At 53.0% G+C, this 26,447-nt stretch overlaps 3 protein-coding genes across 4 annotated transcripts; 1 reads left to right on the top strand and 2 right to left on the bottom strand.

Annotated features, from left to right (window-relative positions):
- Positions 1-106: 106 nt before the first annotated feature.
- Positions 107-5,956, bottom strand: RAD23A (RAD23 homolog A, nucleotide excision repair protein). 2 transcript variants are annotated; one of them, XM_082379757.1, is made up of 9 exons: positions 5,700-5,956; positions 4,211-4,372; positions 3,861-4,042; positions 3,666-3,721; positions 3,405-3,532; positions 3,062-3,140; positions 2,808-2,938; positions 967-1,131; positions 107-884 (listed from the first exon to the last, which is right to left on the bottom strand). In XM_082379757.1, the coding sequence occupies exons 1-9, from the start codon at positions 5,769-5,771 to the stop codon at positions 771-773; spliced, it is 1,089 nt and encodes a 362-aa protein (XP_082235883.1). In that variant the 5' UTR covers positions 5,772-5,956; the 3' UTR covers positions 107-770. The 2 variants fall into 2 exon arrangements, with proteins under 2 accessions (XP_082235883.1, XP_082235882.1); XM_082379756.1 differs by having other exon boundaries at positions 2,808-2,941; positions 5,700-5,814.
- Positions 5,957-7,602: 1,646 nt separating this feature from the next.
- Positions 7,603-11,529, bottom strand: CALR (calreticulin). The gene is made up of 9 exons (XM_082379754.1): positions 11,351-11,529; positions 10,882-10,983; positions 10,494-10,697; positions 9,951-10,045; positions 9,652-9,861; positions 9,456-9,569; positions 9,229-9,372; positions 8,503-8,595; positions 7,603-8,417 (listed from the first exon to the last, which is right to left on the bottom strand). The coding sequence occupies exons 1-9, from the start codon at positions 11,439-11,441 to the stop codon at positions 8,217-8,219; spliced, it is 1,254 nt and encodes a 417-aa protein (XP_082235880.1). The 5' UTR covers positions 11,442-11,529; the 3' UTR covers positions 7,603-8,216.
- A 3,386-nt stretch (positions 11,530-14,915) lies between these two features.
- FARSA (phenylalanyl-tRNA synthetase subunit alpha) lies at positions 14,916-23,617 on the top strand. The gene is made up of 13 exons (XM_082379751.1): positions 14,916-15,115; positions 16,936-17,073; positions 17,160-17,258; positions 17,347-17,465; positions 18,523-18,615; positions 18,701-18,829; positions 18,906-19,021; positions 21,526-21,610; positions 21,722-21,821; positions 21,914-22,082; positions 22,192-22,269; positions 22,432-22,546; positions 23,224-23,617. Exons 1-13 carry the CDS (start codon positions 14,969-14,971, stop codon positions 23,360-23,362), a joined length of 1,527 nt encoding a protein of 508 aa, XP_082235877.1. The 5' UTR covers positions 14,916-14,968; the 3' UTR covers positions 23,363-23,617.
- Positions 23,618-26,447: the final 2,830 nt, after the last annotated feature.

Genomic DNA, 26,447 nt, shown 5'->3' with positions numbered 1-26,447 from the left:
ACAGACCCCTCTGCCCCTCCACGGCATTCCCGCATCTCCTGTGCCCAACTAGCCCCAGACCCATAAAGCTGGAGTGGGAAGCCCCAGCAGGCACAAACCACAGGACTGGCTTTTAAAACTTTATTCACTTCAAAACCTTTATCAGAGACACGGTTCTGTTCTGCGGTGGGGGGTGGCCTTGACCTCCAGAATGACTCTGATGTTTCCCCTTACCCAGGCAAGACAAACCAGACCTCCTCGCCCCCCAGCAAAAGGATGCAGGATGGAGGCCAAGGCCAGACCATGGAGGGGTCTTGGGCCTCTGAGTGCTCACCCCAGATGGAAAGATTTGGGCCACTCCAATGGAGGATCAAAGTTTGGAGCTCCAGCTTCCCCTCACCCTGCAAGAGGGCGGGGGAGCTCTCAGGGGCTCTTTGGGGGATGGGGAAGCAAGCAGCCGCCTCTCCATCTGGCTGCAGGGAGCTGGGACAGAGGCCAAGAGGGGCCCATCTGTCACCTCCAGTCCTGCCAGCTTCTTGGAGCAGGCTGGGCTCGGGTGGGGGATGGGAGGACAGCTGTCTGGCCCAGGTCTTCTCAGGCCAAGATGGGAATGCAGGGCCCCTTCAGGAGAGTGGGAAGTTGGGGTGGAGTGTTTTGGTTTTTATTAGTTTTTGATTTTTTTTTCCACTTCTTAAATAAACATGAATATATATATATTTTTTTCTTTTATAAAACTTTTGTGGAGTTGGGGGTGGGGAGGAGGGAGCGGTGGGCGGCCTGGCCTCCCGGCATCACTCGTCATCAAAGTTCTGACTCAGGAGGAAGTTGGCAGCCAAGTTCTCGTTTTTTTCACAAGCGAAGTAGGCCTGGATCACCAGGCTCTCTGGGAAGCCCAGGGCCTTCAACTGCGGGAAGACGGGCAGGTATGAGCAAGAGGTAGGGGCCCTGCCCACCCATGAGGTCATCCCTCTCAGCCAGATCTCTTACCCTCTCTATAGCCTCTTTTTCCTGCGGTGTCACCTGGATGTAGTTCATCTGTGGGGCCTCCTCGCCTATTGCACCCACCTCACCCTCCACGTCCGAGATGTCTGCCAGCTCCCCAGGGGGCTCGTTCAACATCTGGATGAACTGCTCCTGGTGCCGGCTGATTTGCTGTGGGAGACAGAGGAAGTGATGGTGACCCACAGCCCTTGTCCCCCCCTTCCCCAGGTCCCTGTCACAGTCCTTGCTTTTTCTTTCATTCACTCAGCAAATATTTAGAGGTTGTCTATTCTGGCCAAACAGCCACACGGTGGACATGGGCCCTGTCCTAGAGGAGCTGATGTTCCAGGGTGGAGAGACAGGCCATAAACAAGCAAGTTGACAGTTACTTACAATGTAAATACTGGGCGTGACATACATTAGGGTAGATCTTGGGCTGGGAAAGACACTTTAGGCCAGGAGAGAGGGCCCTGTGAACTACGGAATGGGGAAGGAAGTTTCCCTCCACGTAGAGCAAACATCAAGTGTAAAGGCCCAGGGATGGGGTTCATTTGGAAAATTCCAAAAGCAAAAGATCCATGTGGCAAAACAGTAAACAAGGAAGGGAAGGAGGAAGCAGAAGATCAGAGAGGCAGGGACCAGATATGCTTTCTTCTCATGCCTTCTAGTGCAATGGGACACCACGGTGGTGAGGATTAAATAGGGAAAGACATCCGTGTACCTTTTAAAAAGATTAACTCATCTGGGTGTTGCGTATCTGGGGGTTCTAATATGCCTCTCTCTATTTTTATGTACATCTGAAAATTTACACATCAAAGGAAAAAGTGCGTTTTTAGGAATCTGGCTCCTAGTGGAGAATGGACCGTGGGGGCTGTGCAGATGCAGAGAACTGGGTGGTGGCCGCCAGGGGACCTGGGAGAAGATGAGGTGGCAGCCACAGAGGTGGAGTGCAGGGCTGGGCTGAGCGAGATGTTCTGGAAGTAGAGCAAAGAGGACAGGTGAGGGACAACCCCAGCAGGCCCCCAGTGCCTGGGGCTCAAGCAACCCCAGGTTGGTCCTTGCGGGGTTAGGGAGGGCTGGGAGGATCTGTTCTGGTCTTGGATATCTAGAAAGCATTTTCATGGAGGTATCAAGTCAGTCACGGGAGAGCACGGCATCCAGAGGGTCCAGACTGGTCATATGGATTTAAGGGTCGCCACAGACTGAAAGCCCCAGGGTTGACTGCAGATAAATGGAGATGCGCAGCCCTGGCCCTCCAACATCTGGAGGTGAGCAGGAGTCAGCACAGGAGACTGAAAAGTCGGGGGTAGAAGCAGCAGACGCCTGAAGCAGGAGAGGCAGGCTTTCACAGAGGACCCAGAAGACCCTGTCACACCCAGGGGCCACTGCCCCTCTGCCTAGGAACCTTCGAGGACAGGACAGAGCCTTGCTGAGCACGGTGGTCCCAAAACCAACTAGGGCACAGCAGTCCTGGGTGCTGCCATACAACCCTACGGACATTCAGGAAGCAACAGCTAAACGCGGAGTGGAGCCAGAGCACAGGATCCAGAGACTGGAGGCAGACACACACTCCACCAGTTGCCAGGCTGCTCCAAGCCTCTGGCATCTTCCTCCATGGAGTGGAGATGACAGTAGCGCCCACACCTTATAGAGTGGTTGAGAGCATTACATGAAACCACGTAGGTCATTAGGTCGCATGGAACAGCAGAAGGCTGTCGTTAGTCCTGCTTTCCAAGCATAGATGCCTACATACCACGCTGGGCCAGGCTCACTCTCTGGGGCTGTGGTACCCCCCAGGAGAAGAGAGATGGTACCTGCACTGACTCCCTCTGCCCCCAGGCCTGTACCTGTAAAAGCTGGGGGTTCTCCTGGCCCAGCTGCTGGAGCAGGGCTGGCAGCAGCGCCGGGTTCTGCTGAATCACCTGCCGCATGTTCTGGAACTGGGGCTGATCCCGCAGGAATTCCAAGGGGTTCTCTCCTGCTGGCAGGAGGAAAGGGTGTGGTCAGACACCACCCTGGCCTCCCTGAAGTATGGGGGGTTGGGATGAGTCAGGTGCCTTGACAGCAGACACCCCACATGCACACCTCCCAATCCACTCACCTGCTTCTGTGGCCGGCTGCTCGGGTACTTGGCTCTCCTGGACAGAACCGTGTTCCGGCTCGGGGCTCCCAGGAATTCCCTGTCAGGGGTCCTATTTAGTTCAAAGCACAGACTGCCCACTGCCTCCTTCCTGCATACTCAGCCCTGGCGGGAGACACGTGAAGCCTCTGCTCTGCCCTCCACAGGTCCACCCCATCGCTCATGTCCAGGCTCCTGCAGGAGGTCTTTCCTGGCTAGAACCATAACCCAAAGGCTTTTGGGGGCAGATTTTGACCAGCCATCAGGGCACCGAAGCCTGCATGCTCCCTTGAGGACTCCCCAGGCGGCAGCAGCCGCACCTCACCGTGAGTAGATACTCCACGGCCCGGTGGGGATTGTTGTAGCTGGCCCTCAGGGCGGCCACGACCCGCTCCCGCTCGTAGCCCATGGACATGATCTCCGTCAGCATCGTCTCGTACTCAGAGCCAGTCACTGTGGAGGGAGCGGCAAAAGGCGGGTCACCAAGGAGAGGGAAGGACAGCTCCCAGGCCCTCCCACACCCACACAAGGCCCAGCTGATGGCTGGGGCACCCAGTCATTTTCGCTCTGGGGACCACCCACCCACCTAGCGTGGAGGCCGCGTCTTCCTCTCGCCCGCTGCTACCTGAAGAGGGAACAGAGCTGCAAATTCAAGAGAGAGAAATCGGACCCTGGCTTCTGGTGGCTTGCCCTCCCCCAAGGTGTGTGGAACCACGAATGTGGGCGCTGAAATGTGCCGGAAAGACAGGGCCCAATCTGGGGCTGCTGCTCCCTGCCTTACCCGGACACAGACTCCGGGGACGTCGTGGGGGCTGATTCCTCCGATGGGCTCTTGTCCTCTTTGGCGGTAGGTGGGGGATTAGACATGCCTGAGGCAGGGGCCGATGGGAAGGATGTGGAAGACTCCGGGGCAGCAGTGGGTGAAGCCTCTGGGGGTACTGAGGTGCCTGGGCTAGTTTTGGCCTGTGACACCCAGAAAAAGGGAGCAGGCATCAGTAACTCTATCTAGCCCCAACATCCTTCCACATCTCAGCCCCACCCTGTTCATGGCTAATCTCTCTTGGGCACACATGCTCTTTGCCAGCTCCCCAGCTAATCCACCCACCCTCCCAACCAGCATACATCACCCACCTTGGTCACCATGACGACCACAAAGTTCTTCTCATCGATGTGATAGTCCTTGATGGGGACATCATCGCTCAGGATCTTGCCAGCATAGATGAGTTTCTGTCCAGCCACGGGGAAAGCATCACGACCCTTCTCAGCTTCTATCTTCTCCTTCAGCACCTTCACCTGGAGGAAGGGGTAGACAGTCACTGCAAACCCCGAGATTCTCTCTTCCCTTCTAGTTTGGGGGCAGGCTGCAAGCCCTGATGGATGAGAAGCTAAGCTTCATAATCAAGCATACTAGACCATTCCACCATTCAACAGAATATTTGCTGAACACTTGATATGTGCCAGGTGCAGTTTTAGACAGTGACGATACAGCAGAGAACAAAACTCAACACAAGTCCCTGTTCTCATAGAGATGACATTTATTTGGGAGAAGAAAAAACACATATTTCAGATGATGTAAACATGATGAAGCGCAAATCAAAATAAACGGGAGATAGGACCATTCCTCACTCCATGCTGCTGAGAGTCATCTTTACTAAGAGAATCCTAAGTTGACACCGCTATTGTAAACGTACACGGGTCACAAGTTTAAAACCTCATAATAACTGAGTGAAAGTTACCATTGGCCTCATTTTATATTTGAGAAAAACAGAAGTACAGAGAGATTAACCAACTTGCCCCAAATCAAAAAGTTAGGCTGGTCAAAAAATCTGAGTCTGTTTCCTTTTCTACAAAAAGTGAACTTCAATGTCTCCCTCGTGGGGGAAATTGTGCAAAAAGTGCCAAGTACATATGTTTGTTAGGTCCTAAGTCTCTTTTTAGCTAAAAGGACAGCATCATGTTTAGACCGTGGGCTCTCACTTTAGGCAATTCCGAGTTGAAACCGCTCTGCCATGACTTGCTTTGTGCATATGCAACTATACCAAAGTTCTTTAATCCAAGTTTCCGCATCTGTAAAGTGGGGAGACTCAGAGTCCCCAAATGACAAGCTTACTTCGCAGATTTAGTAAGATAACACAAAAACGCTCAGCGACTGGTGAAGAACAAACACGGACCACTGAAAGTCAAGACCGTTTATTATTATCGTCGTTGCTGTCATCACCCGGCATCTCCTGGTCACTACTCCCAGATTCGGCCACCAACGTCCCGAGGAGAAGCCTACAAAGCTGGGAACTCGGAGGACCCATCCCAGAGCAGGCCGGCCGGTAATCCGAGCCCGCGGCTCCCGCGCCCCGCGAAGACACTGACATTGGACCCGGGGCCTGGCAGGCGCCCCGGGGGTGGAGCCTCGCCTGGAGAGAGATCCAAGAGCTCCGCCCGAGCCACCAGGGGCTGAGCCGGGGACCATCAGGGTATCTGGGAAAGTCAGGCCCGTTAGGAGAATGGGCACGGCCCGGCTCCGCGCCGTCTTCCCCGCCTCTCTTGTCAGGTTCCCGGCCTCCCCGCCCCCACCCCATCCCCGGCACCCGTCGCTCCCGCTCCCGGGCTCCGGCCTGGCTCGCACCGTCTCATCAGGTTCCATGCGGATCATGAAGGTCTGCTGCTGCAGCGTTTTGAGCGTGATCGTGACGGCCATGGTGGGGCCCGAGCGACGCGGCGGCCCCGGGATCCTCACACGACATGCAACTCACGCCGCCGCCATCTTAGCGCCCAGCCGCGCCGTAAGCCGACCGCTTCCGGGGCAGGCGGTGCGCGCGCCGACCACCGCAGCACGTGTCCTGAGCGCGCCCCCTTTGCCTTCGTGAGCATGCACACGAGAGCGGCCTCGAGCCAGGCATGCGCAGACTAAACTCTGCTCCGGGGGTGGGGGGGCTTCTCGCTCAACCGTCACGTGGCTTCCTGCGAGTGACGCCATGCCCGTTAGCGGTGACGTCATGCAGCCACAAAATGGCTCCGACGTCCCCAGTTTCAAGCCCACGAGTGTCATTTATTTGTTGACGTTGAACAAACTCTTCATGTACTTGTTATACTTTTATTTCTTCCATAAAATGTTCGTGTTTTTTTGCTCGTTCCAAATGAGTTTTATTCTGGTCTGGCTACCCTGACAGGAAGCCTGTCAAGCCCTGAAAGAACTACAAAGGATACTTGAAAGGTCATCAACAATTAAACGAAAACTCTGTAAACACGTTTGGCCAAGGAACTGGGGACACGAGGCCATTTTGTGGCCCCATCCATTCCTGAGGGACGAGCTGGATTTTTGGAATGAATCTAACAGTTCTAGCTCCTGGGTCTCCCCACCTCTCTTCCGGCTCCTTCCCTGATCACTTTGTTCACCCAGCTACCCCCAGTCTGACCCCAAAGTTTTTAAGGAAGATGTAACTTTCAAGGCTTCCCTACACTGAATACAAAATTATCTCCTTAAACTTTCCCTGGATATGCCAATCCTGGAGGCTTCCCAGAAGGGTGGCGCTAGGACACAGGACACAGGAAGCTCAAAGGAGGCCTATCCAAGGAACAAGGAATCGAAGAGTTGGTTGGCCAAAGCTGAAGAGGGTGCTTTGGCAGACAGGATGGAGGTGATGGTCTTATCTTCCAGTTAGTGGGTGGACTCTCTCCCCCAATCCTGAACTGACCATTACCTGCCTCCTAACCTGCTCTTCTCAACATTCCCATCCAAGTAGGACACCAGGCAGTCGCCTGCCACACCTCACTCATTACCCAACTGTTACCAGGTCCTGCTGCTTCTCCCTTCACTGCATGCCCTGAGCTAAGAAGCTTCCACAAGAATAGGCCAGACTTGGCTGAGGGATTCTTACCTCTGGCAACAAGGGACATCAGTTCCCAACCACCCACTGGACGTAAGTGGCAGCCTTGAGGACCCCAACAGAGGTGGGCCTAGGCCAACCCTAGGGGTCCACACTCTCCTCTGCCACTTTTGCACCATCCCTTGGTGCCCCCTCTTTCCCTTCAAGAGGTTCAAATCCTGACTTGGCCACTGAAGACCACTGGACAAGCTAGATACCATTTCTGAACCTACTTCCTTGACTATAAAGAGAATTAATAGCTTTTGACACTGGCTAATATTAAGAAAATGTGTTTAAAACTGTCCAATAGCTGTGTCGTCTTGCTCCTTAACAGGTAAGACGTACATATGCGGTGCAGTGTAAAACGGTTGGTATAAGTTGGTGGCTAAGGCGTGGGTTCAAACCCCACCTCTTACTAAATCTCAGTCTCCTCATCAAACACAACTGGTACTAGAACCAAAACTCACCAGTTTGATGCAACGACTCAATGAGTTAATAAGTGGAGTATTTGTAATGGCACTTAGAATACTCTTTCCCACCTGTTTGGGGTTCTGGGGATAAACAAGGGCCCCTGTAACCTTACGGGACATTCAACCAACACTTGTAGTGGCTGCAAAATGAGCCTCACTTAAGAGTCACCTACCCCAAAAGGAAACACAGGAGGAAGACACAAAACTTAATTTAATAGAAATTGCATTTGTAGTTCTTACATTCTCAGTATGAGCCGAGCTAGAACCCGCTGCCCCACTCGGAACTGGCCCAGTCCTGGGGGCAGGGGAGAAAGGAGAGAGGGAGGTCAGAGCTCAGGCCTTAGGAGCCCCATACTTTCTCAGTGCTGGAAGGCTGGTGATGCCACCCTCTTCTCCTACCCCCCTGTGGGATCCAGGAAGGAGAGCAGATGGAATCTTGGGCCTGGGGCTTCTCCTCCACGCCACACCCCACCCCGAGTCCCCAAGTTGGAGGGGAACTAAGGGATCTGGGGAGATAAGGGGACAGCAGAAAGCAAAGATGTCAAATCAAGAAAGATGGAAGGCCAGGGGTAAGGGCTGAAAGAGAATCAGAGGCAAAACACCAGTTTAAAAAAAAAAAAAAAAAAAAAACTTAAAAAAAAAAAAAATAAGGGAGGGGGAGAACAAAAACAAAATCCACCCCAAATTGGAACCCGCCTGGAAAAAAATGAAAGTTCTCCAGTCTCATAGAGACATTATTTGGCGCGGCCGGCTCTGCGGCAGGAGCACTCAGGCCTCAGTCCAGCCCTGGAGGCGGCGGCGTGGCCCCTACAGCTCATCCTTGGCCTGGCCGGCGGCAGTGTCTTCCTCCTCCTCTTCCTCTTTCTCATCCTCATCCTCCTCATCCTCCTCCTTGTCCTCCTCATCTTCCTTGTCTGCCTCCTCCTCTTCCTTGCGCTTCTTCTCCTCCTCCTCCTCCTTTAGCCTCTGCTCTTCGTCTTGCTTGTCCTTCATTTGTTTTTCTGCTGCCTGTGTGCAAACCACACACCTCAGGGCCCGGACTCCCTTGACAGCCCTGCCCACCCCCAAGCCCAAGACTGGACCCTGGTCCCACCTTCGTAACACCCCACGTCTCGTTGCCAAACTCCTCAGCGTATGCTTCGTCGTTGGTGATGAGGAAGTTGTCAAAGATGGTGCCAGACTTGACCTGTATGGGGCCGGGGAGTAGACGGGTGGTCGGAAGGGTGGTCAGAGGGGATATAACCTGTTGGCCTTGGCCTCGAAAAGGTCTCCTGCCCATATTCCCATAACCACTACACAATGGTACAGTTTAATGTTGCAGTTAAAAAACAGGCTGCCTGGGTTCAAACCCCAGCTCTGCCATTTCCTGCCTACATGACCTCGGTCTGGTGACTTCACCTCTCTGCACCTCAGTTTCTTCACCTGTAAAAAGGGGTCTCACTCCCTTCTTTAAATATTTCTCTAGTACCTACGACGTGCCAGGCACCATTCTTAGGTGCAGAAGGTACATCGGTGAACAAAACAGACAAAAATTCAGTCCCTGTGAACCTAATTTTCTAATGGGATTATCTAACCACCTTCCAGGTTGTTGGGGGCAATTAAATGAGTTGGTTCCCGTAGATACTTGAAAAAGTACCAAGAAGTTAGTAAGTACAACTTCAAAGTGGGTGCTGTAAGAACGCCATAAAGACAAACCAGGAATTTCTTTAAAAAAAAAAAAAAACACCATTTTGGAGTCAGAACTCCTTTGTCCCTTTCCTCCTGGGTTGACCCTGAGCACCTGAGGTCCTGGGATCCTTCTCTTCCCTCCGTGTCTCACCTGCCATAGATCCAAGCCCAGTACAGCAAAGTTTTCATAGGCGTAGATGTTGCTATCAGGGGAATACTCAGGGTTGTCGATCTCTGGGTGGATCCAAATGCCCTTGTAATCTGGGTTGTCAATCTGCCGGGGCTTCCACTCACCCTGCAGAAGAAGTGCACTGGTGGGTGAGTGGAGATCAGTGCTTTCCCCACTGTGCACCGCCCTGCTCAGAGCCCCAGGCTCACCTTGTACTCTGGGTTCTGAATCACTGGTGGTTCCCACTCTCCGTCCATCTCTTCATCCCAGTCCTCGGGCTTCTTAGCATCGGGGTCAGGAATGTGCTCAGGCTTGTCCCAGTCCTGAAGGTACATTAGGAGGTCAGAGTTGGCCCAGCTGTCCTCCACACCCTCCATGGTGGGGAGCCCCTGCCCAAGAACCAACCTCAGGCTTGGAGTCTGTAGGGTCATCAACCTTGGCTCGCTCGTCCCAGTCTTCAGGCTTTACAGCATCAGGATCCTTTATCTTCTTGGGAGGCAAGAAATCCCAATCGTCCTCCAAGGAGCCTGACTCCACCTGGCTGTTGTCAATCTTTACCTCATAGGTATTATCAGGCCGCACAATCAGCGTGTACAGGTGTGTGAATTCATCGTCCTGAAGAGAGTGGGAGATCAGTGCCCCGCCCACCAGGCTGGCCTCTGAGCCTTCCCTGACAGCCATTTGTCACCACCCCCAGAGCACACCTTGCAACGGATATCCTTGTTGATTAGCACGTTCTTGCCCTTGTAGTTGAAGATGACATGAACCTTCTTGGTGCCAGGGCCACAGATGTCCGGGCCTTGATGAGAAGCAGATCCGGTCAGAGCTAGAGACTGTCCACCATTATGAACCCCTCCCCACCCATTTACAAAAAGAAAACTTGGTTCTTAAACTCAGGTCTGTCAAGGTGAAAAGACAAAATTCAGATATCTCTAAGGGACTGTGGTTGGGAATTTAAAAAAAAAAAAAAAAAATCAGTGCTCTAGAACTCAGTATCTTTACTTGCAGAATTAGGAAATGCCTACCTTATAAAAGAGCTCGAATTAGCAGTCTTAAATCAACGATAACAATGCGGAAAGTTGCTACTAACTGTAACTATTCTCTCAACTTCCCCTCCAAAGAAATGTCTAAACATTTAAGTGTTTTCTATGATTTTAAGACCACTTTTCATGGGCTATAAAGAACTCATGGAATTTCAAACTCCCTCTAACTAATCAGAGGTCAGCATCAGGGTGGGGCCCCCTCACCAAACATGATGTTGTATTCAGAGTCTCCATGCATGTCTGTCTGGTCCAGACCATCTGGAAATAGCTTCACGTAGCCGCCCCCACAGTCGATGTTCTGTTCGTGTTTCACGGTGAACTGCACCACCAGTGTATGACCCTTATTGCTGAAGGGCTCGAATCTGGCAGACAGAGCGTAAAACCGGGCATCCTGGCTTGTCTGCAGCCCTAGCAAGGAATGGTAGTCAGATCACGGCTCAGCCAAAACCCCGGGAGACCCTTAGGATGGGAAATACAGACGACTCTCCCTTCCTCCACCTGTTCTACTTCTAGGGATACCCAAACTGTGTGGTAACTAGGGCTTCCTCCAGGAAGTCCTCCTGGATCTGAGCACCCACCCCTAGGCTCTTACCTTTATCTTTCTCCTGGTCACCGTAGAACTTGCCGGAACTGAGAACGAATTTACCAAAATCCGGTTTGTGTTTGGATTCGATCCAGCGCTCGGTCCACCCATCTAGGGGACCAAAGGGGCAGGTCAGCGTAGCGGTGCTGATCACCCCCCACCAAACATCTACCAGGAGCTACAAACTGCTGGGGGCAAGGAAGGAGATTTCCCCCTCCCCCCGACTGTCCCCACCCCAACCTCTAGTTTGACATCTCTGGTGGCTTAAAAGATCCTCGGGCGAACCCTAAGTCCCGCCGCGGAAGGCCGCCGCGCCCTCCCCGCTCCCCAGGGACGCAGAAGGAGAGATCGCCTGCGGCTCTCGTCCCTTAAGGCCACTATGTTGGTCCTCTGAGCAGTAATTACAGGCGACACGCAGATATGGGCTGCGGGGCCAGCCGCGTCGTTAGGGCGGCCTCGAGGCGGGACTAGCCGTTACCTCCGTCCAGAAACTGCTCCTTGAAGTAAATGACGGGTTCAGCGGCGGCCAGGCCAAGAAGGCCGAGCAGCACCAGCACAGGTAGCAGCATGGCGGGCCGAGGGGGCGGCGGCGCGCGGGCCCTTTAAGTCGCTCTTCCAGCAGTAGCTCTGCAGTAGGGACGGACGGCGCCGCCAGCCGTGCGATTTTATATCCGGCCGCCTCTCAACCCAACCTGGTCCGGTCTCTTGGCCCTCCTCCCCCACCTTATCATTGGTCTGTGGCCACAGCTCTGCCTTTCCATTGGACCCTTCTGGGCTCAGCAAGTTAAGCTGTGCCTCGGAACGCTGGGTTCCCAGATGGCCGATTTCTATTGGCTACACCACTGGCCAATGAAGGTCGACCACGCGTTGTAGGGGACGCCCACCGGTGGAGTGGGGGCCTCGAGCACCTCAGGCCAGGTCATGTGACCAGACCTCGGCCCAACCCCGCCCTCGCCCGCTAGCAGCGCTAGAGATCTAGGCGTTTAAAGAATCCGCGCGAGTGCAGGTGCCGCCGCTGAAAGCTAGGGCCCTGCTCCAGCATCGACTCCGCTTATCCCCTCTACAGGGATGGGTAGGCAAGGTTTTCCTAGCCTTTTCTACCCTGAATTTGGGGAACCCCACCACTCCGACCCTCTCTCCATCTCTTTCTCTCTCTCTCTCTCTTAACTCCCGCCCCCCGCCCCCCGCCCCGCCAGGATGGGGCAGAGGGCATCGAGCCCTGGGGCTTCGCTTCACCCCAGCGCCAGAGCCGTGCAGGTCTGCGGGGGGAGTGCCGGCTCTCTCCTCCATACGGCCCCTAGTTCCCTGGCAGCCTGTCGGACTGCTGCTGTGTGAGCTGGGGCAAGGCATTTAGCCTCTTTGAAGGCACAGGAGCTCCTGAAAGGCCAAGAGGAGCGACCCCGGCCAGCTGCTGGCCGGCAGAAATGCTTTCAAAGCTTTTAGGGATGTCTGGGACAGAGGGAAGGAAGCCCTGAACGGCTCGAAGTTGTGACTATAGGCTGGGTCTCCTACGGTTGTTCGCCTTATTGCAGCCTGTCCTTTACCCCCCCATCCCCTCCTCAGCCGGTTAATGAAAGGGGTCACTGCCTTGTGGTCTCCCACAAACGGCCTGCTTTTGCAATTAAACGGCTAAAGATGAGAGGGCAGGGGGTTCCGTTGGGGAGGGAAAAAATGGGACAGATGGTGGGGATGATAAGGTCTAAGGGAGGTGGCCAGGACCCCTGAGACTAGAGCCTTCTTCTGAAGCCAGAGGCACATGACTGAAAGTGACACACCAGCTCCCTGCCCCTAGGCTGCAGGAAGGAGGAAGGAGAGCTGGGGCTTTCCCAAACTCTGAGCAAATTGGCTCTGGACCTGGGAAGTGGAAGTAAACTGCTGAAGGGGGGGATCCTGGCAAAAGGGTGGGGAGGGGGTGCTTCCCCTCTAGTGGTGGGGACTCAGAAAAGAGAGGAATGAGGAGTCTTGGAGAAGTTGGGGTTCTGCCCCCTCCCCAAGACAGTATCCAGTATTGCCCAACCTGGTCCTCCCCCACGAGGACCCCCCCCCAAGTCTGGGATGACCACTCTAGGCCTTCCACTGACCTTCCCCCCGCCTTCCCTCCCTTCTACCATGTGTCAGGGACACATGGGCTAGGTGCTTCTTGCCAGAGGGTAGACACTGTGCCTGTCTTGTTCACCTCACCATTCCCCCCCCCCACCCCACAGTGTCTCCTGCAGCACCGGGCACAGAACAGGCTTAAAACCTACTTGGCGTGTGACAGAAGCAAGGAAAGAAGAACTCTTGCTGGAATTAAATAAGCAAAAATGGGGAAAGTGCTTTGAAGCTAAGAAGAGACTTTGAGGGATGCATTCTGAATTTTTATCAGGACCTCACTGTAGGTCCAGCATTGGGGGATATTAGTAACCGCATTTACCAGGCTCAAATAACAGTTGTGATGGCTAAATGAGTAGGTGCTTAGAACAGCACCTAACACAGAGTCCACACTCAATTTAGTACCAGCAAGTATTGCATACATGTGTGGGTACTATTTCACTTAATTCTCATAGTAACCTGGGCTCATATCATTTCCATCCAAGCGAGGAAACTGAGGCACAGAAAGATTAAGTGATTTGGCTGAGGGACAAAAATGGCAGATCTGGGATTAGAATCTGCTTGTGCTGTCTCATGTAGTCTCCACTGGCCACATGTGATTATTGGCTTTTGAAATGTAGCTGCTCTGAACTAAGCTGTAAGTGGAAAATACACATCAGAATTTGAAGACTTAGTGTGAAAAACTAATGTAAAATATTTCACTAGTAGCTTTATATTAAGTGTTGAAATGATAATGTGGACATTTTTGTTTCTATAAATTCTTCAAATTAATTTCACCCCTTTTGTTTTTAACGTTGCTACTAAAATGTGTAAAATTACATTTCTATCTCAAAATATATTTCTTGTTTTGTTTTGTCTTGGCCAAGCTGCGGCATGCTGACCAGGGATCAAACCCGTGCCCCCTGCAGTGGAATAGTGGAGTCCTAACCACTGGACCACCAGGGAATTCCCAGTATCTTGAATTATATTTCTATAGGACAGCACTGATCTATACTACAAATTATTTCCCTGACATTGGTCTTCTCAGAGCAGGGGTATGGGCAGGAGGGGTCAGGCTCTGGAGTGTTTATAATTTCTGACACTCTCTACCAGCTCCTTGCAGAACCTTGGGCAAGGCATACCACCCTCCAAGCCTCAGTTTTCACATCTGTGAAATGTAGATTATATCAGTATCTACATCATACAGTTTTGGGGAAAATGAAGTAAGACACCTGAAGCACTTAGCACTGGGCTGGGCACAGGGGAGAACGTCCATACAGGTTAGCTGCAACCTTGAATATAACTATTATTGAGTCCTTCTCCCCTCTATAATAGGGTTGGTCCCTACCCAGCCTCCCTTTGAAAATTTAAAAGTAGTTGACATCAGGGACTTCCCTGGTGGTGCAGTGGTTAGGACTCCGTGCTCCCAATGCAGGGGGCCTGGGTTCGATCCCTGGCCAGGGAACTAGATGCCACATGCATGCCGCAACTAAGGAGCCCTGGAGCCACAACTAAGGAGCCCATGTGCTGCAACCAAGGAGCTGGAGAGCTGCAACTTAAGACCCAATGCAACCAAATAAATAATTCTTAAAATGATAATAAAAAAAATAAAAGTAGTTGACATCAGCAGGATGACTATGTCTGGAGTCCACCACCTACAGCCCTCCTGTCGGGTAAGAAAGAATCCCTAAGGGAGGACTTGTCTGAGGCCCAGAGAGGCGGAAGTACAAGGTCACACAGCCCCTGCTGGTGGGGCTGGGTGAAGCTTAAAACAATGCTGTGAGTCTGTCTTTGATGGCATTGATTTGACTTCTCTGGTCAACCAGAAACCACCAGTCCAGCCAGCACTGGGTGCCTAACCCCCTCTTAAGTTCAAGTGACACGCTCAAGATGGCGGCACCCCGAGCCCTGCAACATGGTCTGCCACACTCAAGATGACGTTGCACGCCCCCCGGCGCCGATTCCGGTTCCGGTTCCGGTTGTTGTGAGCGCCGGCAGGCACACGCCGAGCGCTCTGGCAGCAGTCATGGCAGATGGTCCGGTGGCAGAGGTGCTGCTTCAGCGGCTGGAGGCGGCCGATGGCGGCCTGGACAGCGCAGAACTGGCGGCCGAGCTGGGCGTAGAGCACCAGACCGTGGTGGGCGCCGTGAAGAGCCTGCAGGCGCTGGGTGAGGTGAGCTGGGCCGGTGATGCCGGGCCTCCTCGCTTTTGCACCTGCGGTTCCCTTGCCAGGAGGGCTCTGCCTCCAGGCCACATTATCTCAGGCCTGGTTAGGAGTAATTGTATGTGTCCCGCCCAAGGTGCGCAGGCGGGGAGTCAGGAACGAGTGAGGGCCCCGGCGTACGGATGTTCCTCATGCAGTAAACGTCCATTGAGGCATGATCAGTGTTGAGGGGGTGGAGAGGAGAATGGTGGACGAGAAAGACGCAGTCGCTGCCTTCACGCAGGCTGCGGTATAATGGATATACTCAAGTGACCGGAGTGATGGAGGAAGCACGGGGAACTCAGAGGTGATAGCAGACCCAGCCTTGAGGATCAGGGAGAGCATCCCAAAGGCGATGACAGCTGAGTCGGGTTTCTGCATTGAGTAGAAAAGCCATGGCACTTTAAGGATCAATGGGGTAGGGGGGTGGCACAAGTGGTGAGAGAGACCCAGCAGAGCCAGATTTTGCGAGGCCTTGTAGGTCTTTATCTCACAGGGGTACTGGGGGGGCCATGGCAGGAGCTAGAGCCAATGAGATGTGCGTACTCCTACATCACTCTTGGGAAGGATTGGTGCGAGCAGGACTGGAGGCAAGGGGACAATGGCAGAGGCTGGCACATCCCCAAACTACAGGGTATGGTCCCTGGCTGTAGGGAGGCAGCTGGAATGGAGAAGGGATTCAGGTGAAGGAATGAAATAAGGTTCATGGAAAGGTAGGGGTAGCTCGGATGAAGCCCAGCCTTCTGGCTTGGACAAGGGAAGGGTGATGGAGCCAGAGGGGGAGGATGCTGACAGACCCGTGGGTCACCCAGCAGGCTGGATCCATGAGGCTAGGACTCAAAACACATAGCTGAAAACATCAAACTTACATGATGTGCCCTGCTCTGGTCTCAGATTTATTCCTCATCCAATATTTGATGTGACCTTCAGTAGATGGCACTGTTATTATCCCCATATTGCAGATGTGACAACTTCTAAGCACTGGTCAGAATCTTGATCGGTGACACTAGAAGGAACAGGCAAACCTGGATTTGAAGCCTGAGGTCGTCAGTGCAGAAAGGGATTGAAACTATGGTGTATGGGGTGACAGTACCTTGATTGATGTGAAAGTGACATTTGTGTAGGCTACTGAGGGTTAAGTAGTGGCAGTTTAGTGTGGTTCATTGTAAAGATGATGACGATGATATTAATGTAGTAGTAGTTATATTTATGCAGCGTTTGCTGCATACTAAGCGCTCTGCATCCTTCCTAGTTACTCAAAACAACTCTCTGAGGTAGAGGCCACCACACTCTTCTCTCATGGATAAGAAAATTTGCTCAGGGACGTTAAGCAACTTTCCCAAGGTCGCACGACAAGAGAGGAACAGAGCTAGGAATTAGAATGAAAGGGGAGCCTAGGGTTCATGTGTGTAATGTGGACAGCCTGGGTTCTTCTGTGACGTCTGGCTACACTGAGATGCATGTAAGTGTGGAAATAAATCATTTCACCTGAGACTTTAAAAAAATCTTTCCCAGGTTCAAAAGTGATAGGATTTGTTCTTTGCCAGGCAGGTAATACCCTCAGTACTTTACCTGACCCTGGGAGGTGTGAATCATTTTTGTCATTTTTCCCGTGTCACAAAAGATCTACTGAGGCTCAACGAGGCGAGATCACTCCGCTGGGAAGTGGTACAGCTGAGAGGCAAAGTTGACATCACAGGCTGTTCTTTGACCCGCATCCCCAGTGCTGCGGCAAGGGGGTGCCTGGATCTGAACGCTGTCCCTGCCCGTGTCCCCCTGTTTTCCTACAGATAATCGAGGCTGAGCTGCGCTCCACCAAGCGCTGGGAGCTTACCGCTGAGGGCGAGGAGATTGCCCGGGAGGGCAGCCATGAGGCCCGGGTGTTTCGCAGCGTCCCCCCAGAGGGCCTGCCCCAGAGCGAGCTCATGGTAGGAGTCTGAGTGGGCAGGGCCTAGGGAGGTGTTGGGATGAGGGCGACCCTTGTGCCCCCCTCATTGCAGCCTTGCTCCCACAGCGACTGCCCAGTGGCAAGGTGGGCTTCAGCAAGGCCATGTCCAACAAGTGGATCCGAGTGGACAAGAGTGCTGCTGACGGACCCCGGGTGTTCAGAGTGGTGAGTCCCTGCCGGGCGGTGGTTGGACGGGTGGTCGGACAGGGGGGCCCCCTGCCCTCACGGCCCCTCACGCCCATCGCTGTGGCAGGTGGATAGCGTGGAAGATGAGGTGCAGCGGCGGCTCCAGCTGGTCCAGGGTGGACGGGCCGAGAAGCTGGGAGAGAAGGAGAGGAGCGAGCTCAGGAAGAGGAAGCTGCTGACTGAAGCGTGAGTGGGTGCCACCCCCCAGGCTCACACCTGTGTCACCTGCATGGCCCTGGAGCAGAAGGGGAGCCATTCTGCCCACACTGGGCCAGGGTGCCATCAGTCTCCTCCCAGCCTCCCTTCACACTGTGGTTGTCGAGCACACACGCCAGGCTCGTGCCACGTCAGGGCCTTTGCCTCTGCTGTGCCTTCTGCCGGGAAAGATCTGCCTGCTCTTCTTCAAAGCACGTTCTGACATCAAACCTCTGCTCACGTGTCCCCTTAGAGAGGCCACCCTGACACCCTTTCCTCCCTTCGAATTCCATAAAAGTTCCTCACTCCTGGTCTCCATCCCTTGTGCCCGGTTTGCTTCCTTTACAGTCCTAAGCACTGTCTGAAAGTTTATGACTGCTGGGACCTGCTGGGGGCTCTGCCCTCACAGAGCTGACGACTCCTTTGAGCAGACGTAGCAGTGGCCTAGCAGTTATAAGAACGCAAACTGGGAATTCCCTGGTGGTCCAGTGGTTAGGACTCTGAGCTTCCACCGCAGGAGGCCTGGGTTCGATCCCTGGTTGGGGAACTAAGATCCCATGTGCATGGCGTGGCCAAAAAAAAAAAAAAAAGAAAAAGGCAGACTGGAGCGGGGCTGCCTGATTCAAGTCCCAGCCCTGCCATATGCTAGCTGTGTGACCTTGACCAAGTCACCTGATCTTTCCAGGCTTCTTTTTACACAGGTGTAAAATGGTTCCTTTTCACACAGGATTATGGGGTGATTTTATGGAACAGAGCCTAGTATGGAATAAACTCTCTAAACTTGACCTGTTATTATCACTCCCAGCTATATGCTTAGTGCCTTGAATAGGCCCTGGTACACAGTAGGTTCTCAGTAAATGTTTGTTGAATGAGTAACTGCATGAACATAGGGATGTAGGTTGGGGCCAGCTAAGAGGATTCCGGAGATGGTAAGTGTCAGGAAGAAAATACAGCAGAGTGACTTGGTGGGTGACTTTGGGGTCAGCATCAGATGGGAGGTCAAGGGAAACCACTTGGAGGAGGTAACAGCGTTTTCCTCTGGCCTCAGGACCCTGAAGACCTACTGGGTGAGCAAAGGCAGTGCCTTTAGCACCAGCATCTCCAAGCAGGAAACAGAGCTGAGCCCAGAGATGATCTCCAGGTAGGGGGTAGCCCCAGAGTTGGGGGCCGATGAGGGTGTGGTAGGCAGCCCCCACCACACCCATGTACCCTTCATCCCCCCATAGTGGCTCCTGGCGGGACCGGCCCTTCAAGCCCTACAATTTCTCGGCCCATGGCGTCCTCCCTGACAGCGGCCACCTGCACCCCCTGCTCAAGGTCCGCACCCAGTTCCGGCAGATCTTCCTGGAGATGGGGTAAGCACGGGGCCGGGGGTGGGGCCAGCCCCGCTGCTGGGCACAGGCAGGGCAGTCAGGCTGTGTCTCCCACCAGGTTCACCGAGATGCCGACCGACAATTACATTGAGAGCTCCTTCTGGAACTTTGACGCACTCTTCCAGCCCCAGCAGCACCCAGCACGGGACCAGCATGACACCTTCTTCCTGCGAGGTGGGTGGGCCCCGCCGCGCCATCAGAGGTGCCAGGCCTGGGCAGAGCCTTTAGGGGTGGCGTACCATTTTACAGGATAAACTCCATCCTCCTCAGTGTGGCCAACAAACCTGTGTGAGCCGCTATCATCAACTTCTGTGATCTTCTTCCACCTCCCCTCCTGCCCACCTCAGGGCCTTTGCCCGTGCTGTGGCTTCTGCCGAGAACTGTCTTCTCCCAGGTCTTCATGGCAGGCTCTGGCATGAAGCCTCTGCTCACATGTCACCTCAGAGAGGCCACCCTGACATGCCCTTGTCCCCCCAAGTTCTAAAAGCTCCTCACTGCTAGTCTTCAGCATTGCTTCCCAGTTCTTTCTTTCTTCCACAGTCCTTAGTACTCTCTGAAATTGAATGACTTTCCAAAATGGTTGTTGTTTCCCCCACCAGCAGGACAGATGAGGCTGTTGGGTGCCTGTTACCTGGCCAGGAGCAACAGCGCCATTGTCATCATTTCAGCATCCAAAACTTGCTGAGCCGTGGGACTTCCCTGGTGGTCCAGTGGTTAGGACTCTCCGCTTCCGCTGCAGGGGGGCGCAGGTTTGATCCCTTGTCAGGGAAGTTCCACGTGCCATGTAGTGTGAGCAAAAAAAACAGAAAAAGAAAAAAATATATATAAAACTTAGCTGTCACTGTTTTAATCTTTCCATCAACTATAGGAAGTAGACTGTTAGCCCTGTTTTGCAAGTGAGGAAATTAGGTCTCAGAGAGGGGACATCACTTGCCCAGGGTCACAGCTTATAGGCGGTGGAGCTGGGATTTGATGTCAGGCTTTTCACGTGCACTAAAATTGTGTCTCTGGAAGGGAATCATAAGAACTTGCACATTCATGCAGCATAGAGTCTGCACCAATGACTGAGCTCCTGTGTGCCAAAGTCTCTGTGAAACACCTGGGTCACAGCCATGAATGAGACACAAATCCTTGCCTTGATGAGACCCGCGTATCCTGGTTGGGCGAGATATGCATTTAATTCTGAGTAAGCTGTAAACACGGCGATGCAAGATGGCAGTAAATGCGATGGGGGAATTGACGTTATGTTGTGGGGGGAGCACACTGTCAATTTAAAATAAAGGCTGCGGGCTTCCCTGGTGGCACAGTGGTTAAGAATCTGCCTGCCAATGCAGGGGACGCGGGTTCGAGCCCTGGTCCAGGAAGATCCCACATGCCGCGGAGCGACTAAGCCCGTGCGCCACAACTACTAAGCCTGCGCTCTAGAGCCCATGAGCCACAACTACTGAAGTCCGCGTGCCCAGAGCCCGTGCTCCGCAACAAGAGAAGCCACCGCAATGAGAAGCTCGCACACTGCAACGAAGAGTAGCCCCTGCTCACCACAACTAGAGAAAGCCCGTGCACAGCAACGAAGACCCAACATAGCCAAAAATAAATAAAATAAATTTATTTAAAAATAAATTAATTAATTAAATAAAGGCTGCTTGGGACTTCCCTGGTGGCGCAGTGGTTAAGAGTCCGCCTGCCACCGCAGGGGACACGGGTTCAATCCCTGGTCCGGGAAGATACCACATGCCGCTGAGCAACTAAGCCCGTGCGCCGCAACTACTGAGCCTGCACTCTAGAGCCTGCAAGCCACGACTACTGAGCCTGCATGCCACAACTACTGAAGCCCGCGCGCCTAGAGCCCGTGCTCCGCAGCAAGAGAAGCCACCTCAATGAGAAGCCCGCGCTTGCCTCAGCCAGAGAAAGCCCACGCACAGCAATGAAGACGCAACGCAGCCAAAAATAAATTAATTTAAAAAAAAAAGTCCGTGCTCCCAATGCAGCGGGCCTGGGTTCGGTCCCTGGTGAGGGAACTAGATCCCACGTGCATGCCGCAACTAAGAGTTCGCATGCTGCAACTAAGGAGCTGGCGAGCCACAACTAAGGAGCACACCTGCCGCAACTAAGGAGCATGCCTGCTGCAACCAAGACCCGATGCAACCAAATAAATAAGATAAATAAAATATTTTTTAAAATAATAATAAAATAAAATGAAGGCTGCTTAAGCAAAGATGGAAGGAGGTCAGGGAGGGAGCTATGCCTGGGGAAGGAAAGTTCCAGGCAAAGGGAATGGCCAGTGCAAAGGCCCTGAGGCTGGCACATGCCTGGTGTGCTCACAGATCAGCAGGGAAGCCCTGTGGCTGGAGGAAGTGGTCAGTTAGGAGTGGGAGGAGAGAATTCCCTGGCGGTCCAGTGGTTAGGACTCTGTGCTTTCACTGCCTAGGGTGCAGGTTCAATCCCTGGTTGGGGAACTAAGTCCTGCAAGCTGTGCGGCATGGCCAAAAAAAAAAGGAAATGGGACCACGGAAGGTTCCGGGCAGAGGACAGTTGTGACTGACTCAGGTGTTCCCAGGTACCCTCTGGCAGCTGTGGAGGGTGGGGGAGGGAGCTGCCTGTGTCACTGTCTGTTTTCAGTGCGGTGGCTATTTGAGAAATGCTCCTTGACTGACCAGATGTTGCTCTGTCCTGCCCAGATCCAGCCCAGGCCCAGCAGCTCCCAATGGACTACGTCCATCGCGTCAAGCGGACCCACTCTCAGGGCGGCTACGGCTCACAGGGGTAAGGCAGGACCCAGGACTTTGGGTCCTGGGCAGGACACCCAGGGGTGTCGGGGGAAAGAGGTTGGGGGCCGAGAGCTGCATCATGGACTTCCTGTATGTCCCTCTGAAGGTACAAGTACAACTGGAAACTGGACGAGGCTCGGAAAAACCTACTGCGCACCCACACCACGTCGGCCAGCGCCCGCGCCCTCTACCGCCTGGCCCAGAAGGTGTGGCGGGGCTTGGGCAGCGTTGGAGGGGGCAAGGCTGTCATCCTGACCTTCTCACCCATGCCCGGGCCTGGCCTGCCTCTCACCTCCAGAAGCCCTTCACAGCGGCCAAGTACTTCTCCATTGACCGTGTGTTCCGGAATGAGACCCTGGATGCCACGCACCTGGCCGAGTTCCACCAGATCGAGGGCGTCGTGGCTGACCACGGCCTCACGCTAGGCCACCTCATGGGCGTCCTGCGGGAGTTCTTCACCAAGCTGGGTGAGCAGGCGGGCTGGGGTGGGCAAGCAGGAGGATGCCTTGGTCGTCAGCCTCACCCTCCCCCTTTGCCCCCCCCCCCACCGCTCTGTTTGGCTGCCTCCCCACCCAGGTATCACCCAGCTGCGTTTCAAGCCGACCTACAACCCCTACACTGAGCCCAGCATGGAAGTGTTCAGCTACCACCAAGGTCAGGGTGGAACCCCGTACTGGGACAGGGAGGGAGGTCTCAGGCTGCCCACGGCTCAGCCCAGGTCCCTGTCACTGCCAAGCCCACACCCCACCTCCCGAGCTAACTGCCAGGCCCAGTATCACCCACACAAGCCGCCCCATCCTTCTCCTGCCTTCACAGGCCTGAAGAAGTGGGTGGAGGTTGGAAACTCCGGGATCTTCCGCCCTGAGATGCTGCTGCCCATGGGGCTCCCCGAGAACGTGTCAGTCATTGCCTGGGGCCTCTCCCTTGAGCGGTGAGTACCCAGACCACTTAGGGTGTTGGCTGCCTTACTCAGGTGGCTTGCCAGGCGTGGGGGCCTGCAGACTTTCAGCCCCATCCATTCGTTCATTCATTTGAGAAACCCTTAGTGAGCACCTGCTGTGTACTGAGTCCTGTGCTGTGATTATGACATACACATCTCTACTTTCATAAAGCCAGGGGTGCTAGTGGAACAAAGAGGATGATAATTAGTGAGATAAATAACTCAACAAGTAAAGCTTAAAGTATGTCCAAAAGCAGTGTTACAGAGAAAGCACAGCAGGGAAGGCTAAGGAGATGTCAGGGAAGGCCTCTCAGAGGAGGTGGCATCTGAGCAAAGACTGAAGGTGGGTGAATTGGTAAGCCGTGAGGATATCTGGGGAACGGCGTTCCAGGCAGAGGGAATAGCCAGTGCAAAGGCCCTGAGGCTGGAGCGGGCCTGCTGTGTTTGGAGAACACTAAGGAGGCCAGTGTGGTTGGAGGGAATGAGTGAGTGAAGGTGGAGAGTGGGAGGAGATGAGGGTGAGGAGGTGACAGGACAGATTGAGCAGGGCCTTTTGAGCCCCAGGGAGGACTTGGGCTTTTACTCAAGGAAGGTGGTAAGAGAGGTTCTGATCAGAAGAGAGCATGACCTGACCTTGTGTTAAACCATGTCATGTCCCCCCTCCCAAGCCCGACAATGATCAAATATGGCATCAACAATATCCGGGAGCTGGTGGGCCACAAGGTGAACCTGCAGATGGTGTACGACAGTCCCCTGTGCCGCCTAGACGCCGAACGGGGGCCCCCGTCGACACAGGAGGCTGCATGACACGAACCGCCCTGGATAGGCCGCCTTCCCCAAGACCCTGCTGCCCTTTGCATCTCTGCCAGTGACCCCCTTGTATTTACGAGGCCTCTGTGAGGCCAGTCCCCCTGCCCCTGGTATCTCCTCTTCCCCACTGGCCCCAGGGTCCCAGGGACAGGGGAGCAGGTAACAGGTTCATTCTGTTGTCCACCTGTGAGGGTGGGCATTGGGGAGCCCTGCAGACCAGCTGCTGGCTAATAAAGTGGGCACTTACCCTCATCTGGTGCCTTTCCTTAGGGGTGGAGGGGTGCTGGAGCCCTTGGTGTGAGGCATGGTGGGTTGGAGGTCTTGGATCCTCAGGAACTCCTGGCCAGCCTGAGCCAGATCCCACCAGGGAAGACTAGCTCCATCAGGCGTTTACTGATTTACCTCCTGGTGCCAGGTCTCTTCTAGGTGAAGGGAACAGAACCCCCTACCCCTGTGGAAGGGGCATTGGGGAAGGGGAGGCCAAGGTGGGTGTCGGGGCCCCAGGAGCCAGCATTCCCACCAACTGGGAGCCAGCATTGGTGGGGTGGGGCGTATAGCAAGCTAAGCCTTTAAAGCTGCCCTTTTTGTTTTTTTAAGAGCAGTTTTAGGTTCATAGCAAAATTGAGTGGAAGGTAAAGAGATTTCCTATAAACCCCCTGCCTTGACACATCATAATGACTCAAAGTCCATAGTTTACATTACAGTTGATTCCCTGTGTTGTATGTAGGTTTGGACAAACGTATGATGACATGTATTCATTCATTATTATGGCATCATAGAGAGTATTTTCACTGCTCTGAAAGTCCTCTGTGCTCCACACATTCATCCCTTTCTCCTCCCCCTAAAAAACTACTCTTAAAAAAAAAAAAAAACTCTCAAGGATTTCAAATGAGCCCAGAATAGAGATGAATGAGTAGCATAAAGCTGCAGGAACCCACCACTCACACTGAACAGTGAGCAGGATCTCACACTGTTTCTATGGGAATATTTTAAAGCCAATCCCAGTCACCACGTTGCTCAGCCCAGATCTTCAGGGGCAGCACGCTTTTGGAAACATAGACAATTTTTTATGTAACCATGAGGCCACTTTTATACCCAGGGCAGTCGGCAGTCAGCTGAGGCCATGGGTTTTGCTGGTCCCAGGGCCTGGGGGCACCAATCTTCCAAGGGCTCCTCACTCAAATCTTTTGTTTATTTACTTCAAATTAAATAATCCAGGAATACAGAAAAATATTCCTTCATTCAATAAATGTACACCTTTTTTTTTTAGGTTTTTTTTATTGAGGTATGGTTGATTTGCAATGCTGTGTCAATCTCTGCTGTACAGCAAAGTGACCCAGTTATACACATACAGACATTCTTTTTTAATATCCTTTTCCACTGTGGTTTATCACAGGATATTCAATATAGCTTCCTGTGCTATACATTAGGACCTTGTTGTCTATCTGTTCTAAATGTAATAGTTTGAAACGTGCATCTCAAGTGCCAGCAGCGTTCATGAGCTGAAGACCCAGCAGTGGGCAAAGCTGGCTCAGGTCCCTGCCTTCAGGAGCTGACGTGGGGTGGGGGTGGGGAGGGACCTGGGGAGGCATGAGAGACAGGATGAACAGATAAAGAAACGGAGGGAGGGGAAGAAGCCATGTAAAAAGTAAAGGCTGATGACGGTGAAGCATATATAATATAAGCATAATACAGCAAACACCCAAGAATCCACCCCTAGTTCATTTGAATCTGAACATAGATTATATTTGCTTTGGATCTTTCACTTTTTAGATCTGTGCGACTAATGGTTTGAAGACCCTATGAGCTTGTCCTAGTTTCTTTTGCCCCCAGCCCACTAAGGTTGCCGCCTCCTGAGTTTGGTATTTATCATTCTCATGTGCTTTTAAACTGTTGCTACTTACGTGTGTCACTTTAACAAGACATGGTTTCAATTTGCATGTTTTCAAATGTTACACAGACCATGCACCATAAAAATCATCCTGCATCTTCTGTATTGCCTTTGTTTTGGTTTGGTGCCGTGTGTTTGTGTATGCATGCTTAAAAGCAAGTCTGAGATTTTTCCCAGTAGATAATACTCAAATCTTCAAATCTGATGCTGCAGGAAGATGCATCTCGTTTAACTTGTAGCTTTGCCACAAGATACTGTTAGCCACTGTTTATTAAACTCTTAATGTGTTCCAAATGTTTATCCCTGAAACCCTTATAATAGTCTCATGTTTTAGATTTTATCGCCTTGCTACTAGACCAAGATGGGTTTTGAGAGTGAGTGGCAGTTTAATGATCACCCCCATTGCCCCATTGGTAAGATCCCAGATTGAAAACCAGTTCTCCAGAACGTAGGTGTAAAGGTGTGTGCTCTAGTGTGTGGCCAGGGACAGAGCCCTGCACAGAAGGGCCGAGCATTGTGAGCAGATTCCCACTGTCTCCCTTTCATGAACACGGTGACAGGTGTCCCAACGAGGAGCTCCACCTGCTTCCCAGTCAGTTGGGACCAAGTCCCAACCCTTCATCCTTCACCCACTGCTTCCCCCAAGCCCTGCTCGCCCCACCAGGCCTGGCTACTCCTCAAAGGCACTGAACTTGCTCAGACCTCAGGGCCTTTGCCCAACCGTTTCAAATCCTTTGCCCATTTTTTTTTTTTAATTAGAAATTTAAGAATTACAACATTGAATTTTTAAATAATTAATTAATTAATTTATGGCTGTGTTGGGTCTTCGTTTCTGTGCGAGGGCTTTCTCTAGTTGCGGCAAGCGGGGGCCACTCTTCATCACGGTGCGCGGGCCTCTCACCATCGCGGCCTCTCTTGTTGCAGAGCACAGGCTCCAGACGCGCAGGCTCAGTAATTGTGGCTCACAGGCCCAGTTGCTCTACGGCATGTGGGATCCTCCCAGACCAGGGCTCGAACCCGTGTTCCCTGCATTGGCAGGCAGACTCTCAACCACTGCGCCACCAGGGAAGCCTTTTGCCCATTTTTTAACTGGGTTTTTTCTGTCTCACTGAGTTGCAAGAGGTCTTTGTAGATACTGGATACAAGTTGTTAAATATTTTCTCCCAGTTTGTGGCTCCTTGTGTGCCAATT

This window comes from Balaenoptera borealis (assembly GCF_965194805.1).
Source record: "Balaenoptera borealis genome assembly, chromosome: 2".
NCBI lineage: Eukaryota > Metazoa > Chordata > Mammalia > Artiodactyla > Balaenopteridae > Balaenoptera > Balaenoptera borealis.
The sequence above is the reverse complement of the archived record's forward strand: the minus strand, read 5'-3'. Positions and strand labels throughout refer to the sequence as shown.